The following is a 21,810-nucleotide window of genomic DNA, read 5'->3' on the forward strand; positions in this document are numbered from 1 at the left end:
ATTAGCATTGTAGTAAGTCACCAATGATGGTTTATAGCTATTAACGTAATAACAGGTTGCATATCAGCTTGAAATGCGTTTGGGGTGTGTTATTTCGTGTTTCTTTAGGATAATGAACGAGAGGTGGACAATCATGAACAACAGCGCCTCGGAACTTGATGCCAAACAACACAAGAGCAACAAGGTAGATAGAGGGGGGGGGGGGGGGGGGTTGTTGCATGTCTAAGGGAAGGTGTCAGTGTTGATTTCCCTAAGAAGGAAGGTTCACTTAAGTCGAGTGTTTGACAGATCCAGGTGCCACTAATCTGGTGCATCTGCTGCCTCTCCTGAGAGCTGATCTCAGCCCTTCTGTTCAGCACCAGAACATACTGTCAACTGACTGTAGTTACTAAACATATACAAACGTCTCACTACTATATCAGTCACCACCAGAGCATCAACTGACTTTAGTTACTAAACGTATCACTATTATATCAGTCCTGGACTGGTCACCACCAGAACATACTGTCAATTGACTTTAGTTAACAGTGTGTTCACCAAGAGAACACACTGTTAACTGAATTTAGTTACTTAACATATACAAACCCATTACTTTTACGATATGATACAATACGATACAACTTTATTAATCCCCCATAGGAGAAATTTGTTTGTTGCAATAGCCCAGCAGCAGTAGAGAAACACAGGATAAAAATAAATAAAATACTACAATAAAAATACAAAGTACTAATACAACAAAAGTAGACACTATGGGAAAATGCTAAGCAAAATGCTAAAGTAAGGAGAAGACAAGACAAACAGAACAAACAACAACAAATAGGGCAACAAAATAGACAAAATTGTAGTCGTATTCACCACGAGAACACACAGTCTACTGACTTCAGTAACCAATTAATATAAACTCACCATTCAACGAGTGTAATTGCTAATTGTACATTGGATTTTGTGTGTGTCTTTGGTAGCCTGTTTCTTTTTATCTTGCTCTATTTCTGTTCCTTGTCTGTTTAGACAAGCTCTATTCTATAGTGGTGTTACCCTGTACTTCTATTGGTCAGTCAGGTCTCCCTCTAAAAATAGATTTTAATCTCTTAAGGGACTTCCTGGTTAAAAAAAGAAAATAAATAAATACAAAATATGAACTAAACTACTATATGAACTTAACTTAAAGACTCATCAGAATGTACTATCTAAACTATACTATGCATAATACCAGACCTGTTCAACTCAATTTACATTTTTCATGTGGAATATAATTTGTTATGCAAATAAACAAACATTGAGCTATAAATAACAGCCCTTCCATTCAACACAAAAATGTCTAGAGCTATAAAATATGATGGCCTTGAAGAGTAACTATACCATACAATGATCTCTGATCTCATGTTCTATAGTTGAGCTGGCTAAGCTACAGCTGGTGAAGTTAACATGTTTGTCTGTGTGTGTGTGTGTGTGTGTGTGTGTGTGTGTGTGTGTGTGTGTGTGTGTGTGTGTGTGCCTGTACAGAGGTGTTGTAGTGTCCTACTATGGTGCATCCTCATTCTATTAGCACTTTTAGGAGTTGTTGCTGCAACTATGGCTGTTCTCTACCTGAATCACTATCCACTCCCATTCATCAGCAGGTATGTACGTACATGTATGTATGGATGGATGGATGGATGTATCTTTCCATCTATCCATCGACTTGCCTGTGCGTCTGTCTGTCTGTCTGTCTCTCTCCGTCTCGTTCTCCCTCTCCACCTATATATCTATGTGTCTATTTCTGGCTCTGTCCATCTGTCTGTCTTGTCTTTCTGTTAAAAGAAGAAAACATAAGAAATAGAAATAGAATTAACAGGCGTAACACAATTGTTATTGTAAAAAAATCCAACAGAATATGTAGATATGAAGAGTTGTGGTGCCTGCAATACTACTGTGAACAACGTGTGTGTTAATACTAGTGCTATTCATTTAGTGCCATCCCCTCTTTTGTTAATACTAGTGCTATTCATTTAGCTCCATCCCCTCTTTTGTTAATACTAGTGCTATTCATTTAGCTCCATCCCCTCTTTTGTTAATACTAGTGCTATTCATTTAGAGCCATCCCCTCTTTTGTTAATACTAGTGCTATTCATTTAGAGCCATCCCCTCTTTTGTTAATACTAGTGCTATTCATTTAGCTCCATCCCCTCTTTTGTTAATACTAGTGCTATTCATTTAGCTCCATCCCCTCTTTTGTTAATACTAGTGCTATTCATTTAGAGCCATCCCCTCTTTTGTTAATACTAGTGCTATTCATTTAGAGCCATCCCCTCTTTTGTTAATACTAGTGCTATTCATTTAGAGCCACCCCCTCTTTTGTTAATACTAGTGCTATTCATTTAGAGCCACCCCCTCTTTTGTTAATATTTGTTCTATTCATTTCTTTGTGATAAGGAACAGTGCTGCCCTTCCAGGAGCTTCTCCCATCATCTCAACCAATCAAAAGGAGAACGGTGCTTTGGTCACAGTCTCTCTCGGCGACGGTGAACCTCTGAGCATTTATATGGATCCCAACTGCCCGGATTACAGCAACGATTTCCTTAGATGGGAGGAAGTTCAGAATTCTCTGCTGAGTCTCCTGAGAAATCATAACACAGACAACTGGCAAGAGAGAGGACTGGTCCAAAAGTTAGGGGAGGAGCTGAAGATGTTAGCTGGACATGCCCACAGCATGCGGATGGAAGCTGAAACGCTAAAACGAGGCCAAAATGCTCTGATGGAAAGAATTAATATCCTGCAGAGTGAACAGAGTCGCATTGCACAGGTAATAAGCTAACAAAATCAAACTAGCTAATGAAAACGAGCTAGCTGACTAGCCACACTAGCTAAACTAGATAAACTAATCATCTGACTAAAGTTAAATGTTAAAGTTTAAGTTGTTGTAGGTAAGATTTGCGAGTTTTAAAAAAAGAGTGCAGAAAGATGAGAAGAAACCAAAAAACTTCCCCTCCCTCTCGTGATTGACAGCAAAATGGATTTCTTGAGCCGATGGGGGAGAAGAGATGACCTGTTGGGTCAGAAATGAGCCAGAACTGGTCTAAAATGTCCATTGGCTCATTGAGAGACAGACACAGTCAAATAGAAACAGCTATTCTCAGCTGAAAGATGACTATGCTTTTTTTTTCTCTTTTTTCTTTTTTTTATCTACAGTCAAATAACGTTAGCGCTGTTAGCATTTAGCGTTTAAATCTTACCTACAGCACCTTTACTAGAACTAACTACAACTAAGTTAATATAAGTAGAACTAGAAGATAACTACACTATAATTAAAATCACTATAATTAAAACGCTGGATATTATCACTCAATTGTCTGTCTCTCTGTCTGTCGGTCTGTCTGTCTGTCGGTCTGTCTATCTGTCGGTCTGTCTGTCTGCCTGTCTGACCAGTTATTGTCGGAGAGTCAGGGCGGGGTTTCCAAGGTTGTGCGTTCGGTCGCTGATTCCCTGCATGGACTGCAGAGGGAGACAGAGAGTCTGAGGACCATGAAGACGGAGCTACAGAAGCCAAATGACTTTCGACAGAAAAAAGGTACACACACACACACACACACACATCTACAGTGTGTATATATATATATATATATATATATATATATATATATATATATATATATATATATATATATATATATATATATATTTATTTATTTATATATTTATGTATATATATATATATTTGTGTGATTCTGCGCTATCTACCATAGATGGGTTACCACAGGTGCAGATTACAATAATTATGGGTCCTTTCCGTTTCAGCAGCAAACTAGTAAAGAAACTGGTATTACACCTTGAGTTGGATTTTGTTGAGAAGCTAATACTTAATTGATCTCAGACAGTATTTTGGATTTGACAATAAAAAATAAGTAAAGACAAAACATGAACATTTTGTCTCCACAGGCTTCAGACCACAGGACTGCAGCGAGCTTCTGGATGCAGGTTTTACACAAGATGGAGTCTACTCCGTCTTTCCTACTCACGAGCCACGGGGATTCTCCGTTTACTGCGACATGACCACAGATGGCGGCGGATGGACGGTACGAACGCACACGCAAGCACACGCACACCCAAAGACGCATCGTCATCATCATAGTGACTGGTGAACCCACCGCCTCACTCACTCAAACACATTCAAAACAAACACGTCCTCACAGAACCCTGGTACTTACTCACACAACAGAACTCGACGCTCAACTTTAACGTCCACCACTTGTTGATATTTAATCACATTTTATTATCCTTATTTATTCACCTAAGTGTTTCAACGACGCAAGTCGGTAACCAATGACATGATGTCATATCCATGCATCATCATGTCATCCAGACTAATGACCAAAAACACCGGCAGCGGTGGAACAGAAAACCAAACACGGTGATCTAAAGCAGTAGGCAGCTCAAACCACTACCCAAACAGCAGTGGTTGTACCTTGAACAGATTCGAAAGACAACTCCAATCAATCTACATCTCTTACCACCAGCAAGGCCTTTAAGTAGATTAGCCGTGGCGCGGTGCACTGCCTATGGCCGCTCTGGGATGGCTTAGCTGCCCTGTGTTTGTTTCCCCTGTTCCTTCCTCTGCTGCCACCGTGTTAGGTAAGAGGTAGACTAGATCTGTGTGGGCATCCTGTTAGCTTACCGCTGTTAGCGCCATGTTGGGGGTTTGAGGCCTTTAAGGCAGACAATGATGTGAGATGTGAGGTGAGATGTGATTCTGTAAATGCTTACCTGTGCTGTGGATATTGTGTGTGTGTGTGTGTGTGTGTGTGTGTGTGTGTGTGTGTGTGTGTGTGTGTGTGTGTGTGTAGGTGATACAGCGGAGAAGTGATGGTTCAGTGAATTTCTTCCGTGGATGGAATGCATACCGTGACGGATTTGGACAAGTTACTGGGGAACATTGGCTAGGTACACACACACACACACACACACACACACACACACACACACACACACACACACACTCCATTACATGTTTTCTCACAGTTTCTCTCACTCTCATTTTTGTCTCCGTCTCTTTCCATCCCCATCATTACCTTTGTTTTTATGTTGCTCCCTGTGTGTGTGTGTGTGTGTGTGTGTGTGTGTGTGTGTGTGTGTGTGTGTGTGTGTGTGTGTACGTGTGTACGTGTGTACGTGTGTACGTGGGCCAGGTCTCCAAAGGATGTTTTATCTCACCGGGTTCGGCCATTCTGAGCTGAGAATCGACATTTCAGACTTTGAGAACGGGACTGCGTATGCTAGTTACGGCCTATTCGCTGTGGGCCTGGACTCGGTGAACCCTGATGAAGATGGCTACGTTCTTACCGTAGACCACTACTCCGGCACTGCAGGTAACGCTGCTTACTCTACTACTCTGTGACTTCTACCTCATATCTACCGACTGCTACCTGTTCCAGCTCTGTGACTTCTACCTCTCATACCGCAACCTGCTACTACAAGTTACAATGTTCAAAGTTTGTCCCCAAGGGGAAATGGGTTTTGCAGCGGGATAGGAGCGCACATACAGTATACCGTGTACCTCCAGCAGTTAGCGTACAACGAGACAAGACGAGACAAGGGAACAGCACACGCAGTTGAAACACACTGTGCTAAGAAATGAGCCTGCAACATTTTACAAAGATAAAACCAACTATAACAATCCGTACGCACATACACCTGCACACAGGTACAAGAAGCACCTCCTGCTGCTTCACTCATACCTCTGCGTCAGATAGCCACCGTGGGACGCGTAGCCAAAGCGTTCGCAGGCTTACACGACCATTCAAAAGTTTGGCGTCACCCAGACAATTTCATGTTTTCCATGAAAACTTTTATTCAACAGTTTTCAGCTGTGCTAACATAATTGCACAAGGGTTTTCTAATCATCAATTCACCTTTTAACACGATCAGCTAAGCAATGTACCATTAGCACACAGGAGTGATGGTGGCTGGAAATGGGCCTCTGTACACCTATCTAGATATTCCATTAAAAATCTGCCGTTTCCAGCTAGAAAAGTTAATTACTACATTAACAATTGTCTAGACTGTATTTCTGATTAATCTAATGTTATCTTCATTGAAAAACACAGCGCTGTTCTTAAAAAATAAGTGACCCCAAACTTTTGAACGGTAGTGTAATGTAGTGCAGTGTTTCGGTAATAATAACAACATGTCGGGATGTTGAACCATAGATACCAGCACCAATGTAGAGACCAGGAGCGAGTCAAGTGAAGAGAGTCAAGAGTCAAGAGTCCAGTGAAGTCAACCTCTGCTGCTGCTGCTGCTGCTGCTGCTGCAAAGTACAACTCTAATATTGTCCTTCCTGTCACCCGTCCTCATCCACCACCAGGGGACTCCCTCCTGAAGCATTCTGGAATGCAGTTCACCACCAAAGACCGGGACCAGGACCAGTCGGAGAACAACTGCGCGGCGTACTACCAGGGAGCGTGGTGGTACCGCAACTGCCACACCTCCAACCTCAACGGGCAGTACCTGAGAGGAGGCCACGCCTCCTACGCCGACGGCGTGGAGTGGTCTAGCTGGACGGGCTGGCAGTACTCCCTCAGGTCCTCAGAGATGAAGGTCCGCCCCAATAAAAACCCCGCCCCCGGGAGCTCCGCCTCTCACCCGGACTCTGAGCCCCGCCCCCAGGAGCTCCGCCTCTCCCCCGGACTCTGAGCCCCGCCCCCAGGAGCTCCGCCTCTCCCCCGGACTCTGAGCCCCGCCCCCAGGAGCTCCGCCTCTCCCCCGGACTCTGAGCCCCGCCCCCAGGAGCTCCGCCTCTCACCCGGACTCTGAGCCCCGCCCCGTTCTTAACTGACAGTGCTGCTTTTTGCACCGTTGGATCGGAATAGACCCCATTTTGTGATAATCGCGAGCTATTTACATGTGCAATTATATATATATATATATATATATATATACAATATACATAAATATGATATATATATATATATATATATACAATATACATAAATATGATATATATATATATATATATATATACAATATACATAAATACAATATACATAAATATGATATATATATATATATATATATCATATTTATGTATATTGTATATATATATATATATATATATATATATATATACAATATACATAAATATATCATATTTATGTATATTGTATTTATGTATATTGTATATATATATATATATATATATCATATTTATGTATATTGTATATATATATATATATATATATATATATATATACAATATACATAAATATGATATATATATATATATATACAATATACATAAATACAATATACATAAATATGATATATATATATATATCATATTTATGTATATTGTATACATAAATATGATATATATATATATATATATCATATTTATGTATATATATATTTATGTATACATACATATATTAATATGATATATAATATATATATATAATTTATATATGATATATAATATATATATATCATATATAAATATGATATATATATATATATCATATTTATGTATATTGTATATTAATGGAGAACCGTTTTTTCTTTGTTTTCTGACTATATCTGTTTAGCATCCATTGGAGCCTGGGCTATGTCAGTATCTCGATATTTCCAGTAAGAATGTTACCATAAATAAAATGGTAACGCAAAATAAGTAATGTTTTTTATTTTATGGAAACTCTAAAACAATGATTTTATCTGCTATGGTTTTTCAATCCCAAATTAGAATCTTGTGAAGGCCTATCAACTTATTTTTGCACGTCCTCCTTACTTACTTATTATTTCTTCATAGGAATTCACCTGTTTCAATTTCTGTCTGTCTCTGTGTTCGCCTCAATTGATGATCATTGGAGACTTTTAGACTTTCAAACTCTTAAGAGTACTCATGTAGCATATTGTGTTTCTTTGCAGATATTACATACATATTACATTTTAAGAATAACTTTATTTTCACAGTTGATGTAGTGTTTATTATCTACTCATGTTGGATATTTATATACTCTTCTTTTTGCTGTTTGGACCCAATTTATTGTATTCAATTACATTAAATGATTATAGAGATGATGATGTGTCATTAAGCAAATGTACATGCACACGTACACACACACGCTCGCAGAGATGAAAAATAAATATGAATATTCTTACAAATGAACATATATAAAGTCACAAAAACGACCACAGCGACTAGATTACGAGTCACTTTTTGAACCCATTTTGAACAATCAGATTTTGACACTGAATACCGCATACATTCTATGGATGAATAATATGGATTCAAATGTACTTCCGCTGCTGATGACGACGATGATACGTTATGTAAATGAGCATGGAGAAAGCGACCGTGATTCGCGGGAAAAGTGAAAAAATGGCGCCGTCCGAGTTTGAAGTTTAGCGCCGCGGCGCAGCCGAGTTTCTTCTCCCTCCGCAGCAGCAGCAGAACCCCGGGCAGCTGCAGCCGCAGACAGGCTGCACCAGACACTCAAAGTAAGTAAACGGATTTCATCCTTTGTACATCTTCCTTGTCTGTCATATGTATGCACACGACTTCTGTTGGTTTCTGATCATTTTCTTTTTTTAATGTCATGAATCTATGTTATTTGGGAAAACTAACGCGATGTGGAAAAAGGCTGTCCAGTGTGGCTGAGTGGATGCGATGCTTGTCAAGCGATATGTGTATATCTTCCTAACAGTTGGTACAATAGATGCAAAGCGGTCATTGTAGAGCATCGTTTATACTGAATGTGTTGTCTGAAATAGGTCCTAATCTTTGGGGTCGATTTGGCAGTTTTGCTGTCAGAAAGTTCTACTTTCGATATCTGTCATCGTTAGAGACCGAATCATACTCACTAAAAATGTCAGTAGGCATTTAACGGTGGGCATTATGAACACATTGAATTGTTTTAAAGAAGAGATAGTTCATGCTCCCCTGTCGGAGCAGACACAACCGCCCCTCCGCCTCTCATCATCTCTATTTCAGAGAGCATGCGCGACATTATCCACAAAAAACAAAATCCCCTGGCGGTTTGTAAAGTTAATAAATGAGTCACAAGAAGGCCAGCTCGTTTTCGTTAAACCACATTAACGTTTTTATTCATCACTTGCCACACCTGTTAATGCAGTATCCATTTTCATTTTTTATTATTCCTTTTTTTTTTTTTTTTTTTTTTTTTACATTTACTGTAATAAACGTCAAAACTCCTCCCTTATAACCCTCACATTTATTATTTATTTTCCAATTGAGTGCCGCTCCCATTCTCGCCTGTCTGTAGCATCAGAACAAGGAGGCTGTCACCTGAATGGCTCTGTATTCAGAAGTGGGCCCTCTCTTTCACACAGACAGCTGTTACAACAAGAGCAGCGTGGACCTGTCACGGTACCTGCAGCCCATAGCCTTTGCTTGTGATCGCACACAGTATGACAGGTTACTATTCAACCGTCTGTCTGTGGGTGCCCCCCCCCCTCTCAGCAGGATGTTGGAGGACTTGGCTGAGGGCTACTGTAGCAGTCCAGAGCCCCCGTCCCTGCAGAGGTCAGGGGTCAGTGGGCGTGTCCCAGCCGAGGCCCTGGAGTCCAGCCTCACCGTGGAGCAGTGCGTCCTCTGCCACTGGTCGGACGGCCTGTACTACCTGGGCCGCATACAGCGGGTACGCCCCACACCGGCAGCCACGCACACACGCATGCAACACATGCACACACGCATGCAACACATGCACACACGCATGCAACACATGCACACACGCATGCAACACATGCATAATAACAGAGGCCCCGGTGCATTACAGAGACGTAAACAGGGCGGTGTGTTGACACACAGGTGACATACACACAGGTAAAACACATTTCTGGGAAACATCGCATTCAAAACCAAAAATGTAATCACAGGACATTAATCAGTGTATTAACGATCACATACTTAATATAAATAAATGATGGTTTGGTTCAGAGTGAAAGAAAGCCTTCCACCTGCCCCCCCTGGTGGGGGAAAGGGAGAGCTGCATCCAGGAGAGACTGGGACACAGATGAGAGCTCAGTCTTTGAAAAGGGTTTTAAAAGTCTTTAAGCATTCATGATGGGAATACATTACATGAATACAGATGGAAAATATTTAGTTTCACTGTTGAAGTTAAAGAAAAGTAAAGTACCGGAAATACTGATGAATACAGGAAGGGCTGGCACCTTACTCAAGTATATTCAACATTTATTTGAAAATGTACAGATTGTAAAGTGTTTTTTTTGTATATGGTGTACAAGACGAGCTCTGCCATAATTCTAATGTTTAAAAATTATTAAACAACCTTTTATCTGTACTGTCTCCGTCCCACCAGGTCAGCCCTCAGCGCCACAGCTGCTTCGTCACCTTTGAGGACAACTCCCGCTTCTGGGTCCTCTGGAAGGACATCCAGCACGGTGGGGCACCAGTCACACATACTGGGAGTGGACCAGTTACACTTAGTGGGAGCTGGACTGGTGGAAGCTAAACGGGGAGACAGACCGGAGAGTTTCCCAGTCCATCTCCCAATCTAGCGTTCCCAGTCGGAACGCTAGACTGGGAGATGGACTGGAGAATGCAAGCGTGGGAGATGGACTGGGGAAGATAGATTGGGAGATGGACTCCTAATAAAATCACATGGCACGTGGTGTTCTTCTGTTATTCACATGCTTTCTGACCCTGCAGCCGGCATCCCGGGGGAGGAGCCTCACTGCTCAGTGTGTCAGGAGGAGTGGGACCAGAGTGATTCTAGTAACCATGGCAACCGCATCCTCATCTGTGGCAAGTGTGGCATCGGTAAGTTGGTGGACTAATAAATTACTAGTTCACACTGAAAGCAAAAGTGAGCCAAATCTTTCTTTCTCTTATGTGACTCGGATCAGATTTATTTCAGTGTGAGCAGCACAAACATTATATGAATCTTATCTTTTCATTTCTGATTTGGGCCACTTTCATAATTGGTCCTTTATTAGATACAGGTCTGAAAATAACATTTGTTTTAACAAAATTCTAACTGCTTTTGAAATGAAAAGAAAACAAACAAGTTGTTAAAAACGTGATTCTGCAACAGTGGCCTCTTCAATAACTACTTGTGTCAGTAAAAGTTAATCTGTTTAGTATCTTCTGTGTGTGTGATTTCAGGGTTTCACCAGCAGTGCCATAGTCCTCCTGTAGAGGGCAGCAATGAGCACGCTCCATGGTTCTGTCGCCGCTGCATCTTCGCACTTGCTGTCAGGGTAATGCCACACTCACAGAGACAAATGAGAGTCGCACGCACACGCACACGCACACAGACAGATGAGACCCACACACAGGCAAGACACAAACATGCCTTTTCCCACACATGTCATAAAAATGTGGCCTGAGAAGTCTTTTGAGAACTATTACAAAATGATGTGACCTCACATGCGCACACAAACCTACTAAACACTCAAATTGACCAAGTGTGTGTGTGTGTGTGTGTGTGTTTACTCCCAACAGAAAGGGGGCGCTCTTAAGAAGGGACCCATAGCAAAGGCCCTGGTGGCCATGAAGCAGGTGTTGCCCTACGACCCGGATGCGTTGCAGTGGGATTCACAGCATCGGACCAATCAGCAGCAGTGTTACTGCTACTGCGGCGGCCCCGGAGAGTAAGACCAACCAATCCCTGACACTTGTGACTTGACACAGAGAGATCTCTGCAGCATCATTGTGAACAGGGCTATGGTTTTTTTTCTCCTACTGAAATGAGTCTTGTTGTTAATTAGTTGACACTGTAGATGACACAGTGTGTATGCTCCTCGCTTAAGGCCCTGATCTGCTCTGTTCAGGTGGTACCTGAAGATGCTCCAGTGTTGGAAATGCCAGCAGTGGTTCCATGAAGCCTGCATCCAGTGTGTGCAGGACCCCATCATGTTTGGAGACAGGTACCTCCCCTCCTCTCAAAGCCAAGACGCTTCAGCCCATGTTCGTCAAAACCCTCCAGATGTAAAAGACTTTTCATGTATATTCTTTTCAACGTTGTTATGCTGTGGTTTGTCTACAGTCCTCTGTGTCTCACGCTGTGGTCTGTCTACAGTCCTCGGTGTCTCACACTGGTTTGTCTACAGTCCTCTGTGTCTCACACTGGTTTGTCTACAGTCCTCTGTGTCTCACACTGTGGTTTGTCTACAGTCCTTGGTGTCTCACACTGGTTTGTCTACAGTCCTCGGTGTCTCACACTGGTTTGTCTACAGTCCTCGGTGTCTCACGCTGTGGTCTCCCCTGCCCCAGGTTCTACCTCTACCTGTGCTGCGTGTGTAACAAGGGCAGTGAGTACGTGCGTCGGCTGGCGCTGCGCTGGGTGGACGTGGTCCAGCTGGCGCTCTACAACCTGGGCCTCAGCAAGAAGAAGAAGTACTTTGAGCTGGAGGAGATCCTTGGCTTCATCTCTACTCACTGGGAGCAGCTACAGCTGGGAAAGGTCTGGAGCAGACACCTTACTGTACTAGACCAATACGTTCAACAGTCTACTGTACTAGACCAATACTGCTCCATCCTCTACTGTACTAGACCAATACCGTTCAACAGTCTACTGTACTAGACCAATACTGACCCATCCTCTACTGTACTAGACCAATACTGACCCATCCTCTACTGTACTAGACCAATACTGACCCATCCTCTACTGTACTAGACCAATACTGACCCATCCTCTACTGTACTAGACCAATACCGTTCAACAGTCTACTGTACTAGACCAATACTGCTCCATACTCTACTGTACTAGATCAATACTACTCCATACTCTACTGTACTAGATCAATACTACTCCATACTCTACTGTACTAGATCAATACTGTCCCATCCTCTACTGTACTAGACCAATACTGCTCCATACTCTACTGTACTAGATCAATACTACTCCATACTCTACTGTACTAGATCAATACTGTCCCATCCTCTACTGTACTAGATCAATACTGTCCCATCCTCTACTGTACTAGACCAATACCGTTCAACAGTCTACTGTACTAGACCAATACTGCTCCATACTCTACTGTACTAGACAAATACTGCTCCATACTCTACTGTACTAGATCAATACTACTCCATACTCTACTAGACCAATACTGCTCCATACTCTACTGTACTAGATCAATACTACTCAATACTCTGTACTCAATACTCTACTGTACTAGACCAATACCGTCTACCAACAGTCTACTAAACTAGACCAATACTGTTCAACAGTCTATATTAGACCAATACTGCTCTATTCTCTACTGTACTAGACAATATCATTCCAGACTATACTATACTGGACCCATACTCTTCCATACTGTCTGTACTAGACCAGTACCGTTCCATGCTCTACTATATCAAATGTTAATATAGTGGTCTATACTATTCTGGACTTCAGTGATTTATAGTAGTACCAAACCTGAATGTGTTGTGATGTACTAGTGAGACTATGCACGGTACTAAACTGCACTTTTATTTTTTATGTAGTTGGCTAATACCCCTTCCTCAGAGAAGGAGAAACACATCCTGGATGCTTTAAACAAGTACAAGAGCAAGTAAGACACACACACACGCACACAGAGACTATTACAATTGCATCGGGATTCATTGCTTAATCAATTGTCAACCACTCAACTCACAGCAGTCTAAACCTTACTGCGCATTAGAAGACTGATAATTTTACAACAATCGTATATCAGTTTCTTTGAAGACATTAGAATGAGAAATCAAAACACAATATCCCAACAATCAAAATTCCATGAATGACCCATAACCCATGGAAGGATACGTAGTTGTATGTCGGATGTATGAAGTTAAACAGAGAGCAGATGCATCTACACCACTGGCAACATATAAACAGTTCTTTGTAATAGTTTAGACTAAAGTTTCAAGATTAGGATTGTTTATAAGATGTCCGGTTGTTTGCACAGGTTCCTGTGCGGGAAGGAGATAAAGAAGAGAAAGTGTATTTTCCGACTGCAGACACGCGTTCCTCCCAACCCGCCCTCCAAACTGTTCCCTGAGCGAACCCAGAGAGACGGGGGCAGGGGACGCAAAGGAGGAGGGGCCAAGAACAGGTAAGCCCCGCCCCCCAAACACTAGGCTTCCTACCATGAAACATCTGAAGGCTCCCTTCCAAATATCTACTTTACAAGGTGTGTGTGTGTGTGTGTGTGTGTGTGTGTGTGTGTGTGTGTGTGTGCGTGTGCGTGTGCATGTGTGTGCGTGCAGCACTCCAGCAGAAAGAAGAAAGAGAAAGGCGCGGTGGCTTCTGGAAGATGCCATCCCCAACGTAAGGAATGTAAATGTGTGTTGTAGTAACTCCAACTGAACCAACTACAAGAACATACAAAAAAACTGTATTAATCAGTATTTCTGAAAAGATAACTAGGTTTTGATAGTTAAGAAATGGGAAACTAAGAAACTAAGCAGAAATTAAATGAAATGAATAAACATTGCATGACTTACAGCATGCTCTTCCATCAGCCAAGGTTCTCGTTCCGGAACCACAAAGCGGCCATGCCTGAGCGGTCCTCACCTATATGATGTGACTCAGCGGGCTGGAGATAGTGGCCACCTCGGGCAGACACATTGAACACACCGGCCACTAGCGTCGGTTGAAGGCATCACTTTACCATCCATACCACAGTGCAAAAAACACAACCGCAATAATAAGATTATTGAGCTATACAGAGAGAGACAAAGAGAGGGTACCATTTGGACATACACTGGGTCCCTCTCTCTGCTCTTCGTTTCTGAACCAGTCCATGAAGAGAGGCCCTGATTGGTCGGAAATGAGCCGGCGGCGATGTCATACAGAGACAGGCGCTCAGTCAACCAGAACAGATGTTCTCACAGAACGTTTCGCTCACCCATAGCGGACAGCTGGCTTTTCTGACAAATATCACTCAAATTATAGCTTTTATTACCTACATCACCTTCTAAGTTTGGTGCATTATGTTGCGTGATGCAATATGCAATACGATTGAATAAGGCAACACAAAACTAACAAATCAACTCTTACAACTCCTCTAGTAGTGTTAATTACAGTTGTGTGGCTATTTGTGGGTGTCAAGTAATGTGTTGTGTTTCTGCTCAAGTAAACATTCTACTGTGTGTGTGTGTGTGTGTGTGTGTGTGTAGAACGAGTTGTACTGCAGTTGGAACTCTAACCATCACATGGCCAACATCTTTGACTTCACCCTGGATGAGCTGCAGAGCCTGAAGAGGTCAGTCCCGCAGAGAGACAACGACCAGCACAGTGGTTGTCAATTCCATTCTGAGGTTTTATTCAGAATGTAATTCGGAGTGCTTCCACACCTGAGCTGAAGGGTCCGTTTTGAGGCTGCGTTCAGACCAAATCCGTGGTTGCAGCGCTTGGCGCAGAGTGCTGGCGTGGGCGTGGGCGTGTCTCCCCGTGGCCCATGTGTGTGATGGCAGGACGACTATATAAAGGAATTATTTTGGGTCATTCTCCAAAACACATTTCTACATTATTCAGTGACCAAATGGTAGGAATGCTGTCGTTTCTTATTTGTAGCAACACCAAAGCGAAATTATAATAAACTAATAAACTAATTATAATAACTAATGAACTATAATATGCTAATGACCTTTTCACGCAGCACAGTTATTCTTTGTTCTGGGTTAAGCATAGCAGTCTAGTATACTATAATAATATAATATATACTAATATACTATAATAACTAGTATAATATCTATAGTGTATGTTTCATATAGACAGTGATCTATGTGTCTCCAGTGCATCACGTGTTCTGGTGGTTTCTGTGTCCAGTGGCTCCAGTAGATCTCAGAGTCTGGACCAGGTCTCCACTGACGGCTCGGCTGGAACCAGCGGCTCCTATCACTTAAGGTGGGACACACACACACACACACACACGCACACACACACACACACAGACAGACAGACAGACAGACAGACAGACAGACAGACAGACAGACAGACAGACAGACAGACAGACAGACAGACAGACAGACAGACAGACAGACAGACAGACAGACAGACGCGCATGTGCACTCCCATGCGCGTGTAAAACCAAACGTATTCACCAACCAACAGATGAACACACATCACGGCCCGCACAGTCCACCCTCTGACCTCCTGTGTCCGTCCAATCAGGAAGGGCGTGGGCAGCAGGAAGAGGAAGCTGCCGAGCGGCGGCTACAGCCAGTGGGCCAGCCGCGGCGACGTGGGGGAGGAGCTGCCGTCCGAGGAGCCGCCCGGCCTGGAGGAGCGGGACTCGCCAGCGGGACGCGCCCACACGCCCCCGCCGCCGTCGTCGGACTCCTCCCACTTCCTCTCGGAGACCTCGGCGCTGTCCTCCGACTCCTCCCACCTGCACTCCTCCATCTCCTCGTACTTCGGCGTGGCGGGCCGGCTGACCAACGGGGAGTACCAGGTGCTGGCCCGCCGCGTGACGGCTGGGGGCGCCGTGCAGTACCTGCTGGAGTGGGAGGAGGTGTTCCCATAGAGGACCCCCCCCCCGCCCCCACCCTCACCCTCACCCCCCCCCCCACCACCCCAACACAACGCCCACCGTTACAATGGATCAGGGGTCCTTCACCGTTTTCCATCTCTCGGGACCCGACAGCAAAACCAAAGTGTCTCTTGGTTTTTTCCACAAGTGCTCCGTAAGGCCACAGCCCATGTCGGGTCCCGACCCGCTAGTGAAGACCTCTGCTCCATGCCACACCGTACCATAGGTCACTTTGAGGGCCATGAAGTCCTTCAGTGTTGCAAAATGCTTTCTCCCCCCCCTCCTCTGATCCTCTGATGCTTTGAGCACCTTCACAGCGGACCCCCCCAGCGGACCCCCCCCCACCCCAAACCCCCAAACCCGGGTTTTCCGCTTCCAGAGTTCTCACCACCTTCTCCAAGCAGAGCAAAACCTTGTTTCCATGGCAACAGTTCACTGTATTGTACTCCTGAGAAAAGTTGTTACTATCACCCCCCCGCCGCCCCCCGCCCCGCGCGCGCGCTTTACGCTCTCTGTGTCAGTAAGCAAACCTGTGGTCTTGTGTTTGTCGTATTAGCGCTGTATGCTAATAAGCTAACCCCGTGGACGAGGCGTTTGTCCTGTGTTATGTTAGGATGCTGGGCGCCGCCGCTGTGTGTGTGTGTGTGTGTGCGCTTGACATGTTAGCGCACTGTTGTATCAAGCTAGCTGCTGTTCCTGTGCTTGACATGTAAATAAGGCGTTCGTTCATAAGCTAGCCGCTGTCGTGTTATCAGGCGAATAACGCGGTTCCTACGCCCGCCAAGCTAGCTCTGTATGTTGTCGGGCGTAGCGCTGATCTTGTAAGCTGTTCCTGTGTCAGGCGTAGGGAGATGGAGTCGTGTCATTTAGCAAACCAAGAAGGTTTAGAGCTTTTGAGTTGTTTTAGTTTTTTTAAGACTTGGGATACATCGGTTGTTTTATCGTGCCCCCTCCCCAGACCAGAAGTACTGCACTATTTAAAGGTATCTATGCAAGGTTACATGTTGCCTTATCTACTAAACCCAATTGTTTGGTAAATTGATCACGTTTGATCACTTAAATTTTGTTATTATTTGAATATTTTATTACTTTAATAAGTATCATTGGATATCACTGTCATATGATAGTTCAAATATATACATTGATGAGCATTGGATTTCATTTGTAAATGTGTTGCTGTGACAATCTGTTTTTATCTGTTTTAAATGGAGAAACTTAAACAAAACCCTCACGGAGATCCTGGCAACACACCCTCGGTCTCTCAGTATACTAACCAAAACCCCGTGACCGCCCAGTGATCTTTGATCATACTCACACTCACTGCCGCAATTGTTCTGTCATTGGCTGGTTTCAAAGCTCCGTAGCTCATGGTATAATCTTCTAAAATAAATGACTCCACATTTTCAGTGTCAACCGTGTGTGTGTGTGTGTGTGTGTGTGTGTGTGTGTGTGTGTGTGTGTGTGTGTGTGTGTGTGTGTGTGTGTGTGTGTGTGTGTGTGTGTGGTTGTGTGTGTGTGTGTGTGTGTGTGTGTGTGTGTGTGTGGACGGACTAGTGAGAGTGAGACAGCCTCCACGTTAATCCGTTGAGTGAATTAAGGTGTTACGAGTTCACGTGGATGTGTCTATTTAAAAAGTACCGTCGGACTGCGAGAGGTCCCTGTGTCGGGACGTGCAGGGTGTAGAAACAGGTGAACGGTTTGATGAGTAGTCCTGAAGCAGCTCCTGTCTGTAGACCTGGCGACAGACAGGTGAACGGTTTGATGAGTAGTCCTGAAGCAGCTCCTGTCTGTAGACCTGGCGACAGACAGGTGAACGGTTTGATGCGTAGTTCCTGAAGCAGCTCCTGTCTGTAGACCTGGCGACAGACAGGTGAACGGTTTGATGAGTAGTTCCTGAAGCAGCTCCTGTTTGTAGATCTGGCGACAGACAGGTGAACGGTTTGATGCGTAGTTCCTGAAGCAGCTCCTGTCTGTAGACCTGGCGACAGACAGGTGGACGGTTTGATGCGTAGTTCCTGAAGCAGCTCCTGTCTGTAGACCTGGCGACAGACAGGTGAACGGTTTGATGCGTAGTTCCTGAAGCAGCTCCTGTCTGTAGATCTGGCGACAGACAGGTGAACGGTTTGATGCGTAGTTCCTGAAGCAGCTCCTGTCTGTAGACCTGGCGACAGACAGGTGAACGGTTTGATGCATAGTTCCTGAAGCAGCTCCTGTCTGTAGACCTGGCGACAGACAGGTGAACGGTTTGATGCGTAGTTCCTGAAGCAGCTCCTGTCTGTAGACCTGGCGACAGACAGGTGAACGGTTTGATGCGTAGTTCCTGAAGCAGCTCCTCCTGTCTGTAGACCTGGCGACAGACAGGTGAACGGTTTGATGCGTAGTTCCTGAAGCAGCTCCTCCTGTCTGTAGACCTGGCGACAGACAGGTGAACGGTTTGATGCGTAGTTCCTGAAGCAGCTCCTGTCTGTAGACCTGGCGACAGACAGGTGAACGGTTTGATGCGTAGTTCCTGAAGCAGCTCCTGTCTGTAGACCTGGCGACAGACAGGTGAACGGTTTGATGCGTAGTTCCTGAAGCAGCTCCTGTCTGTAGACCTGGCGACAGACAGGTGAACGGTTTGATGCGTAGTTCCTGAAGCAGCTCCTGTCTGTAGACCTGGCGACAGACAGGTGAACGGTTTGATGCGTAGTTCCTGAAGCAGCTCCTGTCTGTAGACCTGGCGACAGACAGGTGAACGGTTTGATGAGTAGTTCCTGAAGCAGCTCCTGTCTGTAGACCTGGCGACAGACAGGTGAACGGTTTGATGAGTAGTTCCTGAAGCAGCTCCTGTCTGTAGACCTGGCGACAGACAGGTGGACGGTTTGATGCATAGTTCCTGAAGCAGCTCCTCCTGTCTGTAGACCTGGCGACAGACAGGTGAACGGTTTGATGCGTAGTTCCTGAAGCAGCTCCTCCTGTCTGTAGACCTGGCGACAGACAGGTGAACGGTTTGATGCGTAGTTCCTGAAGCAGCTCCTGTCTGTAGACCTGGCGACAGACAGGTGGACGGTTTGATGCGTAGTTCCTGAAGCAGCTCCTGTCTGTAGACCTGGCGACAGACAGGTGAACGGTTTGATGCGTAGTTCCTGAAGCAGCTCCTGTCTGTAGACCTGGCGACAGACAGGTGAACGGTTTGATGCGTAGTTCCTGAAGCAGCTCCTGTCTGTAGACCTGGCGACAGACAGGTGAACGGTTTGATGCGTAGTTCCTGAAGCAGCTCCTGTCTGTAGACCTGGCGACAGACAGGTGAACGGTTTGATGAGTAGTTCCTGAAGCAGCTCCTGTCCTCAGACCTAGAGACAGCCAGGGCCAGGTGCCTGCTGCTTCTACGGCTCATGTCTAGACCCCTCACACCATGCAGAAGGAGGTCGCCGTGGAGAAGCTCTTTGGACACCTGTCCCGGTGTGAGGAGGTGGGGTGGATGAAGGTGGCAGGTGAGTGCGTGGTGATTGGCTGCTGGATCAGGAGGCTGGATGTCTGATTTGTCCCCATCTGCCCCCTCCTGTGTTTCCCTGTTACTTCATTTGTACTGAGTAGCAGAGTCTGAGAAGGTCCATCAGCACCTCCTAACAGTCGTCAACGAGGACGTGAGATTGTAGACCGTGCATGGCCATGGCACCAGGGTCTGAGTGTAACACTTTAATTATACTAAAGTACTTTGAGTGACAAGCCAATATACTGTACATACTTGATATACAGTATACTGGCTATGAAGAAAGGGCTGTACACATTTCCTGTGTCTCTTTGAGGGGGTTTTGACCGAAGAATACGCATTCTAACTAACTATTATTATGATCATGGAATCTGTTTGAGAGAAATCCATGAAGCCCATGAGCAGATGAATGTGCAGAGATGGGAACATGTTTATGCAGGCTATTCAGGGTTAACGTGACTCCCATCACAACGCCTCCACCCACACAATGACCTCCCTGGGATTTCTCTTCACTGTGTCTTTGGTAATCTAGAGTACACTAATATAGCCCTACACACCAGAGTGTAAAAGCGTTTCCTTGTTTTCTAGATCACTAGGTCACCCAGTGCCTCCTGAACAGTACTTAGCTTGTGAAGTTTATTCAATATTTACAGTGTTTACCAGAGATACATTCAGCTCTCTGCACTCTATAAGGGAACTCGTATAGGTACAGGTGTTTGGGGTTGGTGAGGTGCAGAGAATGCTTTGGCGACGTCGTTACGTAACGATGCTTTCGGGAAACGGTCCGAAAATTCTGCGATGATCGTACGACGGTGTTAACGACGTCGTTAGGCTAACGATGCTTTCGGGAAACGGGGCCCAGGGTGGCTGTTACTGCGGTACCTGAACTGTGCTTCATATGTTTAAAGCTTGGTCAACCCTGAAACATTGGCCTCAACAATAATGGTAAGAACAATAATAACAATAACGATGGTTATTGTTGCTGAAACGTTATTATCATAACGCGTCAACAGAGATGCAGTGCTCCTCCGTCCATCGGTTCTCCTGCGGCCGGAAGCCGGAGCCGGCTGTCTGGAACCTGCGCTTCTGCATCCTGACCGAGTCGCTGCTACTGCTGCTGGACAGCCTGGAGGTGTGTGTGTGTGTGTGTGTGTGTGTGTGTGTGTGTGTGTGTGTGTGTGTGTGTGTGTGTGTGTGTGTGTGTGTGTGTGTGTGTGTGTGTGTGTGTGTGTGTGTGTGTGTGTGTGTGTGTGTGTGTGTGTGGGTTAGGGTCCGGGGACCAGGCTGCCCTTGTAGGCCATACACCATCATCAGGATAGGACCAGTTCAGATAGGAGATAGATCTTTGTAAATAATATTCCAATATGTGAATTATGATTATTGTGAAAAGCTTGAAATTATATATTCCTAATCCTTTCACCAGAGAAATAACGTACAACATCAAGGCAAGGCATATTTATTTATTTGTATAGCGCATTTTATCCATGTGGCAATTCAATGTGCTTCACACAAAAACAATGAAAAAAAAAAATATATGGAACCATACACAATTTTAGCAATAATAAAAGTAAAATGTAAAATATATATACATGGCAACATGCTGCCGTTTCAGATGCACTTGTGATACTTGCAGCCATTATTTCTTAACTGTAGTGAAACTTGACTTTAGTCTTTTGATGTGATTGCAGTTTCTAGAGGAGCTTTTTTGATGCAAGAGAGAATTTAGCGTTGGATCAGGTGTGATATTTAACAATGGTTTTGTTCAACAGCAAAGAGTGAATTTAAAAGTAAATGAGAAAATAAAAAAGACATGTAAAAACAATGTGCATTAACTGCTGAAAGCATCAAGACGGTGTTCTACACTCCTTGTCTCCTCTCCTTTC

At 44.3% G+C, this 21,810-nt stretch overlaps 3 protein-coding genes across 4 annotated transcripts in view; all 3 read left to right on the plus strand.

Annotated features, from left to right (window-relative positions):
- Positions 1 to 112: 112 nt before the first annotated feature.
- LOC311343375 (fibrinogen C domain-containing protein 1-like) lies at positions 113 to 6,669 on the plus strand (the record flags this gene model as incomplete). The annotated part of the gene is made up of 8 exons (XM_084468232.1): positions 113 to 184; positions 1,504 to 1,619; positions 2,413 to 2,782; positions 3,406 to 3,547; positions 3,916 to 4,052; positions 4,821 to 4,917; positions 5,163 to 5,342; positions 6,341 to 6,669. The coding sequence occupies 8 exons, from the start codon at positions 113 to 115 to the stop codon at positions 6,667 to 6,669; spliced, it is 1,443 nt and encodes a 480-aa protein (XP_084324358.1).
- Positions 6,670 to 8,336: 1,667 nt separating this feature from the next.
- On the plus strand, positions 8,337 to 16,473 carry phf19 (PHD finger protein 19). Of its 2 annotated transcripts, none has more exons than XM_084467572.1 (14): positions 8,337 to 8,469; positions 9,452 to 9,629; positions 10,311 to 10,392; positions 10,661 to 10,771; positions 11,117 to 11,211; positions 11,456 to 11,604; positions 11,785 to 11,880; positions 12,227 to 12,416; positions 13,445 to 13,512; positions 13,888 to 14,034; positions 14,189 to 14,249; positions 15,101 to 15,186; positions 15,753 to 15,830; positions 16,098 to 16,473. In XM_084467572.1, exons 2-14 carry the CDS (start codon positions 9,456 to 9,458, stop codon positions 16,447 to 16,449), a joined length of 1,689 nt encoding a protein of 562 aa, XP_084323698.1. In that variant the 5' UTR covers positions 8,337 to 8,469; positions 9,452 to 9,455; the 3' UTR covers positions 16,450 to 16,473. The 2 variants fall into 2 exon arrangements, with proteins under 2 accessions (XP_084323698.1, XP_084323699.1); XM_084467573.1 differs by having other exon boundaries at positions 8,422 to 8,469; positions 9,455 to 9,629.
- Positions 16,474 to 19,849: 3,376 nt separating this feature from the next.
- The window catches only part of dab2ipa (DAB2 interacting protein a), a gene marked incomplete at both ends in the record, with an annotated part of 27,244 nt that continues 25,283 nt past the window's right edge, over positions 19,850 to 21,810 (plus strand). The window contains 2 exons of the mRNA XM_084468233.1: positions 19,850 to 19,928; positions 20,032 to 20,081. Coding sequence (XP_084324359.1) covers positions 19,850 to 19,928; positions 20,032 to 20,081 — 129 coding nt within the window. The remainder of the gene's footprint in view (positions 19,929 to 20,031; positions 20,082 to 21,810) is intronic.

The sequence above is a fragment of the Micromesistius poutassou genome, assembly GCF_964030765.1.
Source record: "Micromesistius poutassou genome assembly, chromosome: 5".
NCBI lineage: Eukaryota > Metazoa > Chordata > Actinopteri > Gadiformes > Gadidae > Micromesistius > Micromesistius poutassou.